This window comes from Struthio camelus, chromosome 5, assembly GCF_040807025.1.
Source record: "Struthio camelus isolate bStrCam1 chromosome 5, bStrCam1.hap1, whole genome shotgun sequence".
NCBI lineage: Eukaryota > Metazoa > Chordata > Aves > Struthioniformes > Struthionidae > Struthio > Struthio camelus.
The window spans coordinates 15,452,406-15,472,136 of record NC_090946.1 but is presented as its reverse complement, the minus strand read 5'-3'; the positions used below and the strand labels follow the sequence as shown (position 1 = coordinate 15,472,136).

The 19,731-nt window shown below is 46.9% G+C and overlaps 1 protein-coding gene across 22 annotated transcripts in view; it reads left to right on the top strand.

The window, feature by feature from the left end:
- The window catches only part of C5H11orf24 (chromosome 5 C11orf24 homolog), a 117,705-nt gene that overhangs the window by 69,427 nt on the left and 28,547 nt on the right, over positions 1–19,731 (top strand). For 6 of the 22 annotated variants that reach the window (XM_068944627.1, XM_068944625.1, XM_068944624.1 and 3 more), the window contains 3 exons: positions 12,113–12,232; positions 12,310–12,392; positions 13,921–14,043. In XM_068944627.1, the coding sequence (XP_068800728.1) occupies positions 13,972–14,043 (72 nt within the window). In that variant the 5' untranslated portion in view covers positions 12,113–12,232; positions 12,310–12,392; positions 13,921–13,971. Of the gene's footprint in view, positions 1–8,891; positions 9,026–12,112; positions 12,233–12,309; positions 12,393–12,561; positions 12,611–12,906; positions 13,060–13,920; positions 14,044–19,731 lie in introns of those variants that run through there. The other 16 variants (XM_068944630.1, XM_068944632.1, XM_068944641.1 and 13 more) reach the window with 10 other exon arrangements.

The window sequence follows — 19,731 nt, the reverse complement described above, 5'->3', positions numbered from 1 at the left end:
AAGCTTGTGGCCTGTGAGCTGGTGCCTGGAGTATAGTTATTCCTCTGGAGGGTGCTGGCCCTCTCTTGTGGGAGCTCCAGCTTTGGGGGCTGGGATCTTTCAGCAGTTTTTAGATTATTGGTTCTCTTGTTCTGGTTTTCTGTTCTTTGTAACCACACCCCCAAGGCTAACATATTTGGATCATGAGGCTTTTTAGACATGGGCATGAAAAGTTCAGGTTGTGGAAGGGAGGGTAATATCTCCTTCTGCTCTCTAGTGTTATCCAGAGTTATATGACCATTGGAAGCCTTAAAAAAGAAAAAAGCTACTAAATGGTTTGTGATCTACTAAAAATCTATGAAGCTTTATTTTGGCACTTTGGGTAACAGCTTTTGAAGTATTTAACTTGCTTGCTCTGCTTAAGGTTTGATGTGGCTTGAATGATGTAGTGAAAAACAATTGCTGCACTTAGTCATTAATGAAAAGAAGGCTATATATCTCACTCATTCAACTCATATGTCAGCACAGGCTGACTGTTTTTTTCCAGTGTGTTTTGTTACTCAATATGTTGTGCAACCACTCAGGGTTTAGGACTGCACCCAGTACCTTATTAATTTAAATAGCATGGTGCCATCCTTGGAGCAAGGGGAGCAAGGACCTAATGCAGTGTTGGTAGTTTGTTTGCATTGTTTCCAATGCTGGCAGCTGTGAGCATTATGTCTGGTCAGAATTAGTGATGAAACTTGCTCTATTTGGGTTCCTTCTGGTGACCAAAAGAGCAGAGAAGTAGTGCGTAATCTGTATTGCTTCATACTGCTAGAGAAAAGAGCCTGCAAGGGTATTTGTTTAAGGATTTGTTTTTTCCCCCCCAATGTGGTTCTACTGCTTTTTTTCCTGTGGTCTTGCAATATCAGGGGTGTAAGTTGTCTTATTTCTCATTGTTGTTGGAATACTTGGAAAGTACTGGAGGGGAGACTGATGTACAGATGTTACTCAAGACCCTAAAGCCGGTTGCCAGACCTGAATAATTCCCAGGTTCCTCTTCCTGTGCTCTCCCTAAATACAACTCTAGGATATACGGACCTTTGATACAAGCTCCACTGGCTCCCTCCTCACCTGCTGCTCTTTCTCTCTTGGCATGAAATGTTTGGCTAAGGCTACTAGCCCCAGTGACCTAACAGCTGTTGAACTGGCTTATTATGATGGCTTATTGATGAGGCCAGCCTCTTCTCCGTGGTGCCCAGCGACAGGACAAGAGGCAACGGGCAGAAACTGAACCACAGGAAGTTCCATCTAAACCTGAGGAAAAAACTTCTTTACTGTGAGGGTGACAGAGCATTGGAACAGGTTGCCCAGCTTCTTCCCTGGAGATATTCAAAACCCGTCTGGATGTGATCCTGGAAAGTTTGCTCTAGAGGAGCCTGCTGGAGCAGGGAAGTTGGACTAGATGATCTCCAGAGGTCCCTGCCAACCTCAACCATGCTGTGACTACCTACAAGGAAAGGGGCTAGGGAAATAGAGGGACTAGTCATGTATTTGTATTTTTCCCTCCAATCTGGGAAAAGCCATGAGAGTAAAAGGCAAGAAAGGAGCTTTGAATTGTCAGCTTTGTAACCTGTCCTGTCTCCTCTTCCTCGAGAATGTTCAATCTGCATGGCTTCTGCCAGCCCAAGGATGGTTTCTGGGATCTGATGAAATGGAACTCTTCTGCTCCGACAGAGTATAGCTCCCTCCAGCTAGCCAATGTCCTTTAATAAACAAGAACAGAACAGGCCATAGCATACCAGCATGGGTCTTGACAGTGTCATACATGGGAGACAAAATCACATCTGTAATTGCTCTTCCCCTTTTAACTCATCCTGAAGTTGTTTTGGCCCTTTTTGTAACAGCAAGACTCTGGGTGTTTGTGTTCAGCTGGGGCTCTGCCATGTTTGCCACACCCCTATCCAAGACACCGCCTGTCTTATTCTCTCCTGTTTCACACCCTCTCTTGTCAGTTTGGGACAATTTCTTTATTCTTTGGTGTTTGTCCTTCTATGTGGTTGTATTAATAAAGTGTCTTGATTGAATGGGCCTGTGGCCAAGTAATTCAGCCCATGCCGTATGACTCATGGTGGCAGATACTCCCCTGTAGTTTGTGAGGGTTTTTGCAGGATATGAACCACCTGGCAGTACTGTGCTGCCCTTGGGCACAATTTTCAGACAGTACAGTGTGATTACTTGCCTTTTCCTCCCTCTGTATCCTCTTCTGAAAAGCAGATTTAGTCTGACTACCATTGTTCCTTGCAGACCTGATGGACTTTGGTGTAAAAATATTTCTTAGGAAATCATTCAACAACTCCTGCTTAAACTCTTCTTTCCTCTCCCCTCACATACCTGGCCACTCTATTTCCCCCTTCAGTAGTGATTTCCCTCTTATCTCTAGCAAATACCTTTTGAGCAAACCAATGGCCTTGATGAAGAGCAAGGCTGGAGTTTCCGCACTCTGGATTTAGAAAATAGAGATTACCATAGGGGTCAGCCTGGAGCAGCAAGCATACTTTTCCTGCTGTCTAGATTACTACAATGCATCTCCCCATCCTGGGCATGGGAGGGTCTGCCTGGAGTGTTTCAGCTCTACATTTGCAGATCAAGGAGCCAAAAGGACCAGCAGTTTCAAATGTACTTTACACCTGGCTCTGAACAGAAAGAGTTCAGAGATAGGAGAGTCACTTGAATCAAGAGATGACCCTGGGGACACCTCTCGCTATCTGTTTTCTGCATATGTACAAGCTAGAGGTGGTCATTCCTGTGGACAAGCAGAACTCCAAGGGTCATCATGAGTCAATGTTTGCCCAGAAGTGGTGGTTTTCTCATTCAGGGTGAGCTATGAAGTCCTGAACACGGATGGTGACCCCTTCTATAGCAACTCTGTATTTAGGAGTGTTTTCTGGTGTAAGTGCATATGTTTAGCACCACTTAGAAAACAACACTTAGGCTGCATATAGAGGACAACAGATAATTGTAAGTGTCAATATTAATGGGGCATACTCTGTAGTTTGCTGTTAGGTAAAGCTTCTGCATTCAGTCTATTCTCCTAATGAGAACAAAGCATGAGAAGCCAAAGAAAGCAAATATCTGCCCACTGATTTAGGGACATGTATATCATTTTGTGTGTATGTTTTTGGAGAGACTTTTTTCCTAACACTATCTAGATGTGTGGTTACAGGGTGGACACAGAAGAATATCCTCATTCTTTGAGCAGCTGAGTGTCACTTTTAAAGAACTGACGTTTTTAAGTGGTTATTGTTAGGCTTCAGAGTGAAATGACCTAGTTATAACTATGAAGGCAGTACATGTTTTCTGCCAGCCTGGAACAGGCTGGCGAGGAACTGCCATGATCAGGGGTCTTTGCAGCTGTAAGGTCAAGTCTTTTCCATTGAGACAGACCTTCCAAGGAGAATAGGCTACAGAGTTACTGTCTTTGTATGTGTTCATTTTATATGCCCTTCCTTAAGATCTCTCCAGTCCCTAGGCTACTTTCCTGTTTGACAAGGTACTAAGCTCCTGTAAGTCTTGTGGAAAATAAACAGTCCTAGGGAAGTTGTCCAACAGAAAAATAGCTTTGGTCAATGCTTGTGGTTTACTATACACCTGAGCATCTAATCATGAGATGCCTGTCTCTAGAAATCAAGCCTCACTAGCTCAGATGCACTTGGGGTTGCTTTCAGTGAAGGGGGGAAGGGGAATCAAATGGCCCTGGCAGAGCAGTCCATTGTAGAGCACTTTGGATCTGAAGGACAGAGTAAAGGAGCAGTAGGAATGTACCAGACCTGAGGGAAAGTTGATGGATACATTCAAAAGCTGGCGACGGTCTATTTTGCACTGTTTGTGTGAAGTGGTCTTTCGGTTGTGCATATATCAAGGGAGGTCCATTTGCCATGAATCCAGCATGTTAGGGAACCTCACAAACAACCCAGGTTGTACCATGAAATCCAGAGCGTGCCACAACTGTGTACTAGCAACAGACAGCTGAGAAGATTGGTTACAGGCCAAGACAGAAGCATTTTGCCTAGGGAACAGAAGTTGAAGTTAATAAAGGTCAAAAGTAGATGCATAACTTACCAAGCAGCTAAAATGCCTCTTCTGCCACTACATCAATCATCTGGCAGATGTGGTGTGCTGCCCTTTTACAGCCAAAGGTATCTGTGTGCTGTCTGGCATGGATGGATGATGCTTTGAACCTCTGAGCATGTCTTTCAGACTGTGGAGAGCTTTGCAGGCTGAGCACAACATATCACAGCTATCCACACTGACACATGCAAGCAGAGAGGTGCATGGGGTGTTCAAAATGTCCCAGCTTTACCCCAGGAACTGGTGGCAACTTGTGGGGCAGGGAGTAAGGCTCCCCTACTAGCATGCTAACACCATCCAACTGCAGCTGTGTTACACCATCCTCCCCTTCACAAGGGGCACAGATATGTAGGAGAAGTACAGCCAAAGGAGAGCAGGAGTGTTCTTGTCCCCAGCACAGCTCTAATGGCATCCTCTGGGATGTGAGGGATACTTCTGGGGCATTGCTGCTCCTGCTAGGAAACTGACCCTGCAACTGGTGAGCAGTGCAGATGTTGCTGACATGGGGGCTATGGGTTTGGAGTGGGGGGGGGGGGGTGCCATCCCTGAGAGCTTCCCTGGCAGGAGGAGGCTCTGCAAAGCCACCAGGAGGAAGTTATACAGCCAGGAGCAATGAGGGATTCCCTCAGCTGCTGGGTTCAAATAACCCTGACATTTGGGCAGAAGAAACAAAGCAACCTGAAATGTTCATCTTGGTGGGACCGTTTTCTACCTGAAAAACGCAGGTGGAGGGGCAGAGTGGGGCCTCTCGTTAAACTGGCCACAATAGCTGGGAAAAAGTAGGCAGAGATGCGCCTTGCTGCAGGAGGGGGTGGTACTCCACCCTCTGCTCCTTGTTTCTGTTTCCATCCAGCAAATCTGCCAAGAGCAGGACATGTGGTAAGGCAGAAGCAGAGTGAGTGTGTGTGTCTTTCTCTGTCTCTGTATTGCCATCTACTGGTGAAACTGCCAGGAGCCCATAGAAGATGACCTGTCACAGGAACATTAAGACCACTGTCATCTTAAACCAGCAACCTCTACTGATCTGGCTGAAGACCTCTATCATTAGCCAACAGGTCGACCTCTCAGGCAACTGCCACTGAGGGGAGAGAGTCCCAGGAGCAGTGGTTGTGTCTAGACAGACAAGAACTCTTTGTGGTGGTCAAGACAATAGCTAAGACAGGGGCCCTAGAGGGCCTGTGATAGCTGTTGGTGTGTGTAAGTCAGGGACTGAACCCAGCTCCCCTCAGAAGTGGTCCATGTGGTTGAGCAGTGACTATGGTCCAGCTAACGGATGTGCGCCCCTTAAAGTGGCCTTATGGTAAAGGCTTGCGGAAGGACGGTTGTGATACTGGAAGGACAGCTCCGTGTCCCCTAATCTGTCACCTGTGCAAAGTGCCTGTGTGGGCACTTGTGTGTGTGCGAGGGCAGGCTCAACCCCAGCCTGGAGCACGTGGAGGAGGACTGTGGGGTACTGCAGCTTTGCTGTATGACAGCAGGGCATGTTCCCCACGAGCTGATGCTAACTGTGAAGGCAAAAGAGCCCCTTAGTTGGCCTGCTGTATTTGCATGTGGCATGTGAGGGTACACACACGCAACTTGAACATCATTGGTTTGCTTCTGGAATGGGGACGAGGGCAGAAGAAAAAGTCAGAGAAAGCCTTAAACAAGATGGGTGAGTGTTGGTGCTGAGGCTTTTCAGACCGAGTTCAGCTCTGCCCTCCCCCCCCCCCCCCTTTTGGTTTTATTCCCCAGTAGGGGCATCTCTGTTGCCAAAGGGGCATGAAGGGTGGCACATATCCAAGACATTCATTTTGTCTGACTTCTTTGCAATGGGTTAATCAAATGGAGGGGAAAAAAAGCAGTGAGGAGAAGAAGCTTTAACTCTTCTCTCTTTCCTCACAGGCTCAGGGAAGGGGAGTCATCCCTTGGATGTGTGTATGCACCCCCTTGTCTAGCCTGCTTTCCAGTCAGTCCAACAACTCCCAGTGTTCAGGAAATCTCCGTCCACCATCCTGCTCCTCTTTTTGGCAGTCCTGAGATTTCCTGGGTGGAGGCTGGGAAACCAATAGTGTGCTCATGGGCTGCAGAGGAAACTCTAATCCAGCACCTGCAGTGTCCTCCACTGTAATTGCTTCCTCCTGCCTTAGGTGGTTACTGAACCTCGCCACAGCTGGTATATGTCCCCCACATTGAAGAGGGAAAATACATAATCAGCTTGGTTAATGCTAAACAGATTGTTATTTAGGAAACTAATCACCAGAAAGCATGTTACTGGTTAACTGCCCTCTCCTGCACTGGCTATACCTGATATGAGGACAAAGAGGGTAATGGCACTGTGTACTGCTGCTCTGTCTTCTCCTATTTAAAAAGAAGTAGGTGTTTCTGCTGATGCTACATCATTAGATCAGCTACCTCTTCCTCCATCAGTACTTTCACTGTTTAGACTGCTGTGTGATTTGTTTGGGTTGTGTTTTTTTTTTTTTTTTAATCTAAAAGTACAGACTATGATGGCTTGTTAATAATACAGTCTCTGTCTCTACCTAGGGAAGTCTCAGGACATGTTTAAATCCAGTCAAAAGGCTTATTTTAAAATAACTTTATTAGCACAACAAACCAAAAATGCTTCTGTTGTAAGCTGAGTTCATTTGTGCCAAGTTTCTGTTCACCTCACGTTTTAAATACAAGCTATAAACCCTAGATTGGAAGGGTGGTGGAAAGAATGGTGTCTAACAGAGGCGCTGTTAGACATGTGCCTGAGAGCAGCACCGCCAGGCATTGCTGTAATAATCTTTGTTTCTTTGAGTTATGTAAGTAGCTACAGTCTCTTCATTCTCTGCCTTTCTAAGGGCAGGAGGGTGATGGTTCAATGGATGCTACTGTTCAGGCAGAGAGCAGAGGAAAAAAAACAATGCCAAATTCATTGGCAAATCCAATGCCTGCACACACACACTGGAAAAATCAAAAAATCTACAGCACTGTTTACACAGCGTTCAGTCAACTCTGGCTTCAGCTGCCCATAATCTTCAGGTGTTCTTGGCATGGGATCAAGGTACTGTTGTGTGGAGTGCAGAGGGAGGGAGAAGGAGGTTTAAAGCGGGAAACATCATATTTGAGTTGAATTCATTGCATGCAGGGAATCGAGTAGGGTGCAAAGTCTGCTTCCCCTTTGGGAAGGTGGCACTCGAACTTGATTCTGTGTTGTGACTGGTCTCAAAGCAGGACAAACCCTGCTTGCAACACACAATATGTGCTCAGGTTCCAGGTTATTATTTTTTAAGCACTCTTTAATCCTTCAGGTCAAAACTCCTCCCAGCACCTCTAGTCAAACATGCGATTTGGTGATTGCTCTCATTAATTTTTTTTTTCCTGTGGCTGGTGATTCCCTGTTCCCTTCCACCCAGCTCAGCAACACACTTTTTCTGCTGTTTGGATTCTTGCTTATGTTGCTTTTCAAGCTTTGCTCTCCGAAGGGACTACCTACCTCTTATTCCCAAATACACCCTCTGCATCAACTTGGGCTGCCCTCCTGAAAGGGAAGCAGCCAGTGCAAAGCACTTGGAAATCGCTGTGGAAGAGCAAAACACAGTGGAGCAGAAATCAGGTCAATAGCAGTTTTTATGAGATTTTTGGCTATGTCCTTGGCACGACACTTCTCTCAACCCTTCTACTCCTGTGAATGGTCATACCTAGGCCAGAAGGAGAGGTGTGCTTACAATCCTGGTGTGGACAAGGCACGTTGGATTAGCCAGTCAAAGCATAAGTTGAGCTTTCTGTTAAGAGAAAATTCATCAGTTAACACATTTAAAACATCTCTTTTTTCCACCCCCTACTAGTGATGATGAAGCATGTCTGGTTGTCTTCAGGGTGAATTCTTTAGGAATAAGGACCAGCTCTTATTCTGTGTGTGTATGATATCTGTCACAACAGGTCCATCTATGTGCTTCTACAAAATTAGTAGGAGCATTGCAAACCAGAAGTGGAAAATAGCATATGCTCCCCCCTTCCTTCTAATTTTGGAGCCACTGTGTCATGGAAAAATCCAAATGTTAGAACAACCAAGAAATTCAGATTTGGCCTCCTCCTTTGGGGAATTTGAAGGGATTCCTATCATAGGCTCCAGTTACGGTTTGATTCTATGCCCCTGTGATGTATGGTGGCCCCACTTACCTACCGGAGCGTAGATCAGGCCACATTGATGGAGCATAGCCACTGACTGCAGCCCAGAGTTTAGCTGCGGCTGTGCTGCCACCCTGGCATCACATGGACGTCACGTTTGCTGTGGGTGAAACTTGCCCTTGGCATGGTGATTTTTCCATGGTAGCAGGGTAACATCGTGGGACTGTGTTTAGAAACCTCTCCTGAGCTGCTTTCCACCTTGCTGCTTCCACCAGCTCCTTTGCACAGCCTAAAGGCTTCCTGTTGGCACCAGCCGACAACCAGGGTGTAGCTGTGACCATCTCTTGGGCTCCCAGCTGCCTGGGCCTTGCCTTAACAGCTTGCTGGCGCCTACTTTCTTTCTGCCTTATCTCTTGCACAGGCTGTGGCTGTCTTCAGTCCTAGGCTCCCTCTGCCCTCAGCACTTACTTTCTCTTCGAGTCCATCAATGGTCTACCCTTCAAAAAAGTGGGGGGGAAGCCTAGCTGGTGGTTGCACTAGTAGTCAATACTAGCCAGTAGGAAGAAAGTGAGTTAAGTACAGGACGTTAGTTGTGCTATGGTGTCGAGTACAATGTACGTCTGATAATGCACTGCTAGAAATATCTTTCCTGCTGCTTCTTAGCTGTGAGAAATTAATGTATGTTTTAACTTGTGCTTCAGGGATTCCCATGGCTTCAGAGAGGCAGGATTTCTGGCTGAGCACGCTATCCATTTTTCATGGTGAAGCTGCAGTAAAATGATGCCAGTGGGACAGCTATATGAGTTTGAACATAACTGGAGCATCCTGATGGGTTGTGAGTAATGTTATATCCATGGTAGGAACCTTCAGTGGATATACAGAGCCAATCATTTTTAGCTGTTTGTATGCGTTCTATTTTTTATAGTAACACAACATGCAACTAACTAGATGCTCTGTCCCGTGACCAGTTCCTTAATTTGGTGCACATTGCTGCAATTGATGTTACATGAAAATGTTGGCTTGAAAATAAGTTTATAAAGAGTATTTGGAATGTTAATTATGAAATCTGACTTATCCACTGACGGTAGTCACTTATAGCAATACCAGTGCTCAGACATGAGGAGCTTAGCTCACTGAAGGTGAGATTTGCTTTTTGATGTTTCTACTTTTAGGGGCACTTGCTTCACGTTTTCAGACCTTTCCTCACACCAAGGCCATTTTAAAATGATAGTCGAGGTTCTCTTGCAGTATCTTGGTTCAGGAAGCTAAAATGTTCAGAAAACACTCAAAATTGGCAACAGTCATGACTTGGGTGGACTGAATTCAGGGCTGTGCAAGATGCAACACAAGAGAAGACCTGTGGCCAAATCCCTTCAAGACTGTCATGGCAAAATGAGCCATTGTACAGTTGGCTGCAGGTAAGACTCTTTCCCCAGCTAAAATGCTCTTTGTCTCAGCCCAGGGTTCCTCTCTAGGAAAAGCTGTACTCTGGCAGTGCGTGCTGCCTCAGTTCCACAGAGCAATGGTGCATAGTCCAGTACTAAAATTTTGTGTACAGTGTAATTTCCAAGCAATGTGCTTCCTCCTTGTCTGTAATGGAATAGCCCCAAAGAACAAGCATGGGTGTTTTTTCATAATGTAATTTTTTTATTAGTAATTTATTCAGCGGAGCAGATGCCAACATGCAAACTATGCAAAGAACAAATCTCTTCCTCCAAGTGTAAATATTTACAGAACATATTCAATGGTATTTAGTACTCTGCAAACATATTGCCAACAGTTCCATCCAGACTCTTCCCTAATTGCAGCCTGAGAGTTGGCAGAGGCCTGTCCTCTGTGAAAAGATTATGAAAAAAAAAGAGAGTGGGCTAAATAGGTTCTTGTTTTAATTTGGAATTATATCAGAGGTGATTCTGGCCCGTACCAAGTTAAACCGTTATAGTAGCTTGTATCTGTTGCACACAGAGTTGGAGGGATGATTCTTGTGCTTCTAGGGAGATGGGAGCAGAATAGCTTTCTCTCCAGCTCTCCCCCTTCAGGGTGGGGGCCTGTCTTACCACTGAAGTAAAAAGGCCGTTGCAGGGCAGGGAGGTTCAAGCTTCCACATGTTTCAAGAGACTTGGTTCCATCTTAGATGTAACAGGTGGTGCCTGACTATTCCTTGCGTTGCATCCTCTGGCTAGGTTTATTTGAGTAGCCCAGAAGAGCAAATACTCCGTATCCCAATCACCCACGGTTCTTAAAACAGCAGTATGATACTTCTTAAACATGGACCTGCCTTTTGGTCTCTAGCTCAGGCAGTGCAAAATCCCTGAATGGGTTAACATCTGAGACATAGCTTGACTTTATTGGAGCCATTTCTGTTTAAACCAATATCCGAAAATCTCCTTTACTGCATCTCCAGCCCAATCCCCTTTGATGGCATTTCATTACATCCCATAATCTCTGCTCTCTTGACAATTTGGAATAAATACAAACCAACTGAAAGATCAACAGTGGCTTAGCCCTCATTTATATTCTATGAAAACCTGCTATTGCCAGCATATCTTAGCACCCAAGCTTTTCACAGGAGGCATGTAGAGTTGCAAAGATCTTTAAACACATTTCAAAATACTGCCCTTTGGGATGCTCAAAGGGGAATAGCATGAATGACAGGCGTTCCCTGTGCCTCACAGGGAAAGAGGTGAGCAAGGGCACTTTCGTGCCATCACGTTCTCTTTGTTTGCACGATCGCAGCTCTTCCTCGATACCTGCATTTTCCCCAGACTTCAATTCTGTATCTGGGCTTTTCCACGCACGCTTTCCTTTATTTCCTGAGACTTTTTCCCCCAGGAATGTGCTTGTTCCCCGCTACCTGAACCCGCAGGGCCGTCTGCCCTTCTGCTTGCTCAACAGCTTCACGTTATTTGCTCCATTGTTGTGCTTGGTCCTGTCAGATAATCTGTCCTACAGCACACAATCCTTCCTCCCCTTTCAACTGTCTCTTCTAATTCTCTTGAGCTGTAGGGCTTCTCCCTTCCTTCCCCCTTCTCTGGGAAGGGGGGCGGGGGGGAATATTCCAGTAGATCTCGCTATCTTACGTGAATGCTGGAATGATATAGCGATATGATATATACAGACAGATATGTACGGACTAAGATCTCAGCTTAAAGTGTGTCTGTACGCAGTGCTGGCCAGCTCTGCATTTTGTCTGCTTTTAATTAACTGTCGTTGCAGGGGATCAACTCTGCCTCCTCCTCATTGCTCGTTTCTAAAAGCAAATTTCTGCGTTCTAAAATTACATAGGAACGTGTGAATGATTTCAGCATCGCTTTCATCTATGGCCAGACTAGCAGCAGCAGCTGAAATCCTTAGGTGATTTGAGGTAGCAAGGGCTCAAATGAAGAAGGGCTCCTTCTTCACCTGTTCAATGTCACCATCGCTACATAAAGCATCTCACAATGTGGACTGTGCCTGTGCGCGCAAAGGTGTTCGCCGCACCTAGAAGATTCGGCCCTGGGCCATCGGGAAATAACCCGCCGGGGCCGCCTTTAATGCGCTTGATCTAAAATGGGCATCTAGGGCTTAAAGGCCTGTGTCTTACAGTCCTTAAGTCCTGTGTGTTCTGGCATTTCAGGGAGTCAGCCCCCTGCTTCCGAGTGCCCTCAGACATCATACACGCATGTGTGCGTCTATACAGAGAGAGGTATATGTGTGTGTATATATGTACCTATATATACATATATATTCTGCAGTGCCTGACAGCATCAAAGCTCTGCTGCTGCTAGTGTTTCCCCTGATTATACACCGAAGCAGCTGTAGACTGGTGGTGCGCAAACTTTTGGCATAGGCAAGAGGCAGGATAAAGAAAATCCGCTAGAAATGCCGAAATAGTGAACAAGGATCTGATTTATGCTATTTATTTTCGTATTTAACTCGGCAGCGCTCTCCATTGGAACAGTACCGTTGCCATGGACGGAGCATCGTGTCTACTAAAGCAGAGATTGGCATAGTTTAAGGAATACGTGAGAAGAGTTATGTCCGGATGCTAGTGCACTACTTGGTAAGTTGAGCGTGAGTAGGATGCGTATCGCATCCCCGGCAGCAAGAAACCATTACCCTGTGTCTTTTTCTATCCAGTTAATGCAGCCTAAGGAGAAAGAGCCTCATCCGAAAGCACCTTTTTGCCTTCTGAGAGTTGGCCAGCACGTCCTAGATTGCAGGTACGAAACATAGGGGTCTGAGCCTGGAGCGCCCCTCTGGGGCATTTGCGTGGTGATAGCGAAGAGGCTCCCCTATAAATAAAGGGAATCTAAGCAGCGTCTGAAGAGATGTGAAGGAGGGGAGGGAGGGAGGGGGAGGTGAGTTAGTTTAACCCTCCGCTTCCCGCAGAAAAGTCAAGCGGTTTCCACGCAGCGCCGTAGAGAGACGCCGGGGAGAGGTAAGCGCGCAGTGACGGCGACGCGCCTTTCCCTCACCGCCGCCGCGGCCGTTAGCGAGCGGCGCGGACCGTTAGTGACGCGCTCCAACGGCTCCCGCTCCCTCGCGGCGGCGGGGGAGGGGGGCGCCCCCCGCCTCTTCCCCGGCCGGCCCAAGCCCCGCCCCCGCGGCGCGCGCCACTTCCGCCGGCCGCCCCGCCGGGTCTGTCTTTTCCGGGGCGCGGGGAAGCCCCGCCCCTCCGGCGCGGCGGCAGGGGGCGGGGTTCGAGACTGGAGGGGGCGTGTCCGGGGCGGGGCCGGAGGCGGGCGGACCAACCAGCGGCGGAGGCGTGGCCCGGCCAGGGGCGTGGCGCGGCCGTGGCATGTGGCGGGGCGCTGCGGTGCGGTGCGCGGCCGCTCTCCTCTCCTGCCCGCGGGCCGCGCCGCTGCCGGGCGTGCGGCCGCCGCCGGGGTAAGCGCCTCTCCCGGCGGCCGGGCTCCTCCGCGTCGGTAGTGCGGGCGGCCGTGGGGGTCGCCACGGGGACAGCGGGCGGCGGGGCGAGGCGGGTTTCGCCGGCCCGGCCGAGTAGCGCCGCCGGTGACCCCTCGCGTTTGGCCTCCCCCCCCCCCGCAGTGCACCGCACCACAGTAGGTAGTTTAATCTTGGGGCGTCCCTTGAGCCTTCCTTCCCCAAGTAATCCGCTGTCTCAACTGTAACATCTTCAGGCCTGGCTTTTAAGGCCCAGCGGACCTTAGCAGTAGGATGGGTTTCTAGGAAGTTGAGTACGTGACAGTCGTTGCAAGCTGCAGACCTTAAGTTGCCCCTTTTTTAGGGGAAGCTCTGTACTGGTGAGATGTGCCTCATAAACGTAACTTTATCTAGCTTTACTCCCAGCTGTGGCTGTTGCTGGTACCTGTTAGATTTATAGTGAATCTTACTCCTTTTGCTTCATTATAGACCCCCTCAAAACTAAGGTGTCTGTAGCAGATCACTCATACAAAAGACTTAGTGTGTACGTAAAAGATTCTTGTATCTAAACAAATACTGTAGAGAATATAATATTGAAATTACCTTTGTAAATGGTATCCCATTTTGCATGGTATCGTACTGATGTTTTTCATCTCATCATACCCAAAGTAAAGGTTTCCAGTACCTTTAATTGTACCGTGGGCATGCTAGCATGGATATTCAGTTGGATTCCAGTAAATACTGTTCTGAGATCAAGCTCTCCAGTACAGCATCTTGTGGGGAACGTCCTGTGGTTCCTGTTCTGGCAGCTTCAGTGAATCCCTTAACATCTGTCTCTGCTCTCTCTCAAACTTTCTCTTCTAGGATTGGCAAAGAAAAATCTCGTCTCAGGAGCCTTTTGAGTAAGGTGCCTTGATGTCCTCTGTGTTAGCTGAATGCATCCCTGCCAGGCTTGGCCATGCAAGAGCACTCCTGCCTCCTGGTAAAGTGAGTTAAGTGACTGCTTATAGGAGAAACCAACCCTTCCTCCCTACAGAAATACTAATCCTCCACCTTGATCTAAGTTGCTCCCTTACTGGGAGAGGTAAACTTGGAGACATCGAGTGTTTGGTGTTTGACCCTAGAGGATTTGCAGCAGTTGAGTAGCTTTGAAAATTAGGTGAAGATGCATGTTGATCACCCAGTCTGTATCTCTCACAAATTCATGTATTTCTACTCTAATCATACTTTCTCCACTGTAATCATCTACTATTCTATATGTTAATGCGATCCATTACATGGCAATGGCTAGTTTAGAAGCGATCTACTTGTATTAGTTTTCAGGTCTATAGTAGGTTAATGCATTTGCTGTGCATGTCTGCTGTTTGGCTCTAGTTTAAAAAAAAAAAAGATATTTGTATACATGCAGAGGCATGCATGCACCCCTTTTGTGTTTTTCTGGGGGAAATTTCAGACTGCGTGCCTCTTAACACGTTGGTGCAGACATCTTCATTTTTTATTTTAATTGTAAATTCCCTGCTGGACTTATAAAACCATCTGCCAGAAAACAGACTTTGCATCTGGTTATCTGCTATTGAAATTCTAATTGGAGCTTCCATGCAACCTGCAGCCTTTGCCTTCTAAATTAAGTCTCCTGGCACAGACTTTTCAAAGGTGATGGAAATAATTTGCGGATGAAATTTCAAGCTTCAGTGATGAAAAATATCCATGCTGAAGGCCTGATAATGCATTTAAAAACCTCTGGCTACATAAACTGGATTACAGGGCATTATACCTTCTACCTTATAGAAAGTATATAGCCATTATACCTTAAAAGGGTTACCCTTTTAAATGTGGTAACTGACTTTTCAGGAGTGTGGGGCTGACTAAATTTTTAAGGGACAGTGTTGCAGGGACATTTAAGGAACGGAGGTGCTTGTGTTTTAAGCAATGTATGCTAGAAATGTCCAAGACTTTGCCTGAAGAAATGGAGAAGACTTGACTTGTTTGGGTGGTTTTTCTTGCTGTTTTTTTCCCCTTTCCCTACAACTTTTCTCCATTAAGCTTTAAGCATACAGTTTTGCTGACGTCCCCACGCCCTTTGACGCCAAGTAAAACCATGGTGTTCAACTGAGCACGTGTTCTGTATAGTATTGTCCAGGCTCAAAACAGTTTTGTAAATTGAAGGCTCCATAAAGCAGCTCCAGTAAGGATTTATGTCACAGTATTTACAGTGATAAATCATGGGAGAGCTGGACATGAGCAGAATGAACCTGCTACTCCACTGTGCGCTTGCAAACCAGAGCAGCAGGTGTATTCATCTGCTGCTTCATCCTGGTTGACGTGCATGTGCTGGGCTTGGAGCAGTGCTATGCTTATTGTTCAGAGCAATCACACGGGTGGATGGATGCCTTGCATGTGTATTTTCTCACAGCCCTAATATCCCTATGGTACTTCTGCCTTGCCTGCATGGGTGTGGTAAATAGCCATGCTCAACTCCTGCTCTGACGTGTAACTAAATCGGAGGCCTGCTCCTATAGCTGGACCCCACACGTGCGCATGTTCAGACACTGCTTGTGTCTGTTCCTCTTTAATTGTTACTTTACATTTGATACAAACTTCTAACAGCCCGAGCGATTATGCACTGGGGAAAGCTAGAGGAAAAAGTGATGAATTTGCTAGCGCTTGCGTGCAGATCCTCAGCTGGTGTAAATTGTTACAGCTCCCTTGTAGAGTAATGACAGTCTACCCCAGCTGAGTTTCTGCCCTTTGGAGTGTTTTAATCAAGATCTGATGTCTTTCTGAAAGAGGTGTTCATCCCTATTAACACACAGCTGGTGCAGAGTTCATTTATGTGGTAGGTGAGATATCTCCCCACCCTCTCCTCCCCCTTGTAATTGCTGGATGCAACTCCATGGCTTGTGCTGCTTAGGAAGCCAAGCTAGATGATATGCGTGGCTTTTTTTCCTCTTAAAAGTCTGTGACTCGAAACCATAAAAATGGGGTCAACGAGAGGTAATTCTATGGGAGAAAAATGGTTCACCACGATACGGATCGTCAGGAAAAAGCTACAATCTCCAAGAGGCTGAACTTGGCAGTTACTGTCCTCCCACCAGCCTGCCGTGGCGCAGGGGCAGGTATGCTTTCCCTTGCGGGCCTGAGAAGGGGCAGCGGCTCAGCAGCTGAAGGACTGGGAAGGCAGTATCCTCGCTGCATGTGCTGTTGCTGGATGCCATCTGTGTGCTCTAGCTTAGTGTGTTTGCTTCCCTTCCCAGCTCCCAGTCCATCCTGCAGGTGTAACCCTTTGTCACACCTGCTCTGCAAATAATACCCAGCCAGTCTGGATCTAGAATGCCCCTCAAAGGACTGTTGACCTTGTTGGCTGGAAAGCCAACAAAACCTCTAAAGTAAACTGTGATGTTCCTAGCCCTTTTTCCTTTAGAGCATATGGAGTTTGCAAGCACTTAAAATGCATTCGTTCCTTATGCAAATTCTGCTTCCTCGGACTGAAGTTATTGCTCCCTTTCTGTGAATCAGACTCACAGGAATTGGTGGAGTTTGACTGCTAGGGTATAAGGATGTTGCTGGATGTACAGGGATGGTAGTAAGGCTGCAAGTGATTGCAGGTTGAAGCTAGCTGTGTACTTTGGAAACGTCAGTCCTGGTGCCTGCAGCTTTTGACTGCTGACAATCCACGAAGGTCACCATGCAGGTAAGGCCCCAGAGTGCCTTTGATAAATCCCTTTTCTGGATTAAAATGCTGCATCTGGTGTGGTGCAGGGGCTCCTTCCCATAAGCACCTTTTGCATCAAAGTAAGGCTCTCGAGATGACTCTTTCTTGCTGGGAGTCATGAATTCACAAGCTCTGTTTTTGGCTGTGTCACCGGCTTGCTCTGCGGACTTTAGCCAGTCAGAATATGGTTTTCCAACAAATTTGCTGTGACTTGAGAAGTTTATGCATCTCTGCCTGCAGTCTTTTCAATGCTGCTGTTGGTGGCATGGGGGACTGTATCAGAAAAATGATCTAGCTTAAAAATACACCCCTCTTTTTTTTCCTTCCTCCAATTATGGCATGTTCCTGTGAACACTTAGTCCAGGCCCTGTCACCATAAGCAGGTGACAAGAACTGCAAAGTGTTTTAATGTTCAGTGAAACTGTGTTTCCATTCACTGCTATGTTGAGTGGAGCTAGCGCTAAACTGCTTGCTGTTGCGCTGCCTGGCTTCCTCATTACTTCAGTTCTTTAAGGTTATTCTTAGAAACTCTGCCCTTAGCTGATGGCATTGCTATGTTGCTATTGCAGTTATCACTGAAATGACATTTTCTCCAGTCAGTTTTGGATGCAAATCAGCATACTGCCAAAAGTACTGGTGGTCTTCTGTCGCCTGTACTGGCTTTGTTTTTCTTTGTCATTGCTGGCTGTGCCTCAAAGATCGGATCATGCATTTCAGTGCTCAGAACCGGGGCTGTTGCTGCACTGGCACTGAGCTGATGCTTTCCAATGTCATCAATGTCATCTATCGGAAGGGGATCGCAATGCGCTGCTGTGCCGTAGCTCCTGCCACCTCGGCGATGACTGCGTTGCCATGGTGGGAGAAGCAGTCGCTGACTGCGCTTTGCATAATGCGCTATGCGTGGAATAAAAGGCAGTGTGAGAGACCGGCTTTTCAATTGTGTCCTTTCCTCCCGGTTCAAATGAAAACTTGTTGAGCGCTTGGAAAGCACATTGGGCGCTTTCTTCTTTATTAATTGTTCTAGTAGGACAATGTGGTATGAAGGAAGGAACAGGGCAGAGAGCCAGAAATATATGGATTCTTAGCTCAGTTCTCATACTGAAGCACCAAGCAAGCCAGGCTAGGGCGTTTCATCTTTTTGGCGAAGTGTACGTTTAACTTTTTCCCTGTAGATTGCCTCCCTCTGTACTATCCTAGCCAGGCAAGCAGCTGAGAAGCCTGTTCAGCGAAGCCTGACAATTGTTTTACACCCTTGTGATAGCTGGCTCCAAAGGGCTCTCTCCTGTCTGACTTGAGTTGGCTGTAGCTTTTTGGCTAACTTGCAGCAGAGAAAATGAGGTGCAGGGGCAATGAGAAGAGAAGCTCGAGGAACAGTGACAGAAAATGCGGGTTTTATACTGCTGGATTTGAAGTCTTTGCCATTCCATGCCTCTGTTAGAGGGAAGATGGAGAAGAACCTGCCTCTCCTGTGCTAGAGGGACGGGCAGTCTGCAGCCTGCTGGCCCGTCCCTCATGTGCTGTTGGACTACAGGTCTTGCCACATATCTTCTCATCACATCTGCCTGAGGAACCAGCTGGGGCTTGGATTTGATCCTCCATTTGAAAAGGAAGTTAGATCTAGGCAGCCAGTGCTAGTTGTAGTGGTGGGCCTGGTTTATCTCTGTGCCTTAATACAGCTCCTACCTTTGAGGAGTCTTAGCTGAGGCTGTGTCCTGTAAAGGACACCCAAGCTGTGCTCTGCTCTTAGCAGATGTGGCTGAGGAGGACCGTTACCTACCCTGGCTTGCTGCTGCTTGTGGCTGAATTTTAACTTTTTTTGCATCCAACTTCCTTTGATTTTGCAAGCGTTGAGTCCCTGTAGCTACTTTCTTTATTCCTTAACTTTACAGAGAGGGAAGCAGAGGTACGGCAGGCCCCGTGAGCTACGCATAGCGATGCAAGGCTGAGCCCTGCCGCTGCTGTTCCTTCTTCCTTCCTCTCCCCCTGAACGGGAGAGACTATCCACCCCTGCCATGTACCTGATAACGTTTGCCTGCTTTAACTTGACTGAGATCAGGAACTATGTCTATGTATGCATACAAAGTTGGGCAGAGAGAGGCTACAGTCCTTCCGAGCCCTTTAGGTGTACTGCTGTGTAGTACAAGGTGTGACAGTGAGGATTCGCCTGGCTGGATAGATGGGAGACGCATCTGCAGCGATGGAGGAGGAGGGTGTTGGGGTTGCCTTCCCTGGCCTCCAGCTGACTCGGTGCCAGGCCTTGAGAACTGCTTATGCTTTTGAGCACGTACTTCCGATAGAGAGGTGCACTGGTTTTATCTACTTTGGGGGGGTGGGGGGGGAGAAAAGGAGGGAGAAAAAACTAGTTTGGTGAACTGGATGAGTATTTACATGGAATTTTGTGTACATGTTTAGGGTGGCTTTATGTTTGTTTAGTTTGGGGAGAATTTGCACCACTTTAACCAAATCTGGGTTTAAATCCACTTTAGCTAAACCAATATAACTTTTGTGTGGAGACCGGGCTGAAATCTCATTAATTTTAATAGGATTAAGCATGTTCTTTTTGCTGAGCCTTCCCCTCTATCTATCTTTGTCTGGCTTCTCTATATTAGAAAGCAGGATAAACCTTTCTTCTCCTCCATCTCTTTGTGAAAATGCTTTGACAGTCTCAGAGGTGTAGCTTTCTGGTAATATTTTACATGTTTTTTTTTTTCCCCCTATGCTTTCAGCTGTACCCCTTCTGTGTCAAGGCTTATATTGGCTTTTGTTTCCCCTAAAGGCCCAATGACTCCTCCTGCTGGCAAGAAAACAGTTGCAAGTGTTTGCCTGCTAAATTTCCACCCTCAAAATGATTTTTTTTTTAAATTTTTTTCTTTTACTCCTTCTGGGCTGATTTGAAGCTGCTGTGAAGCAAGTCTAATAGTGAAGGGAAATCTTGTAGAAGTCACCAGGAGCTGGGTATGTGT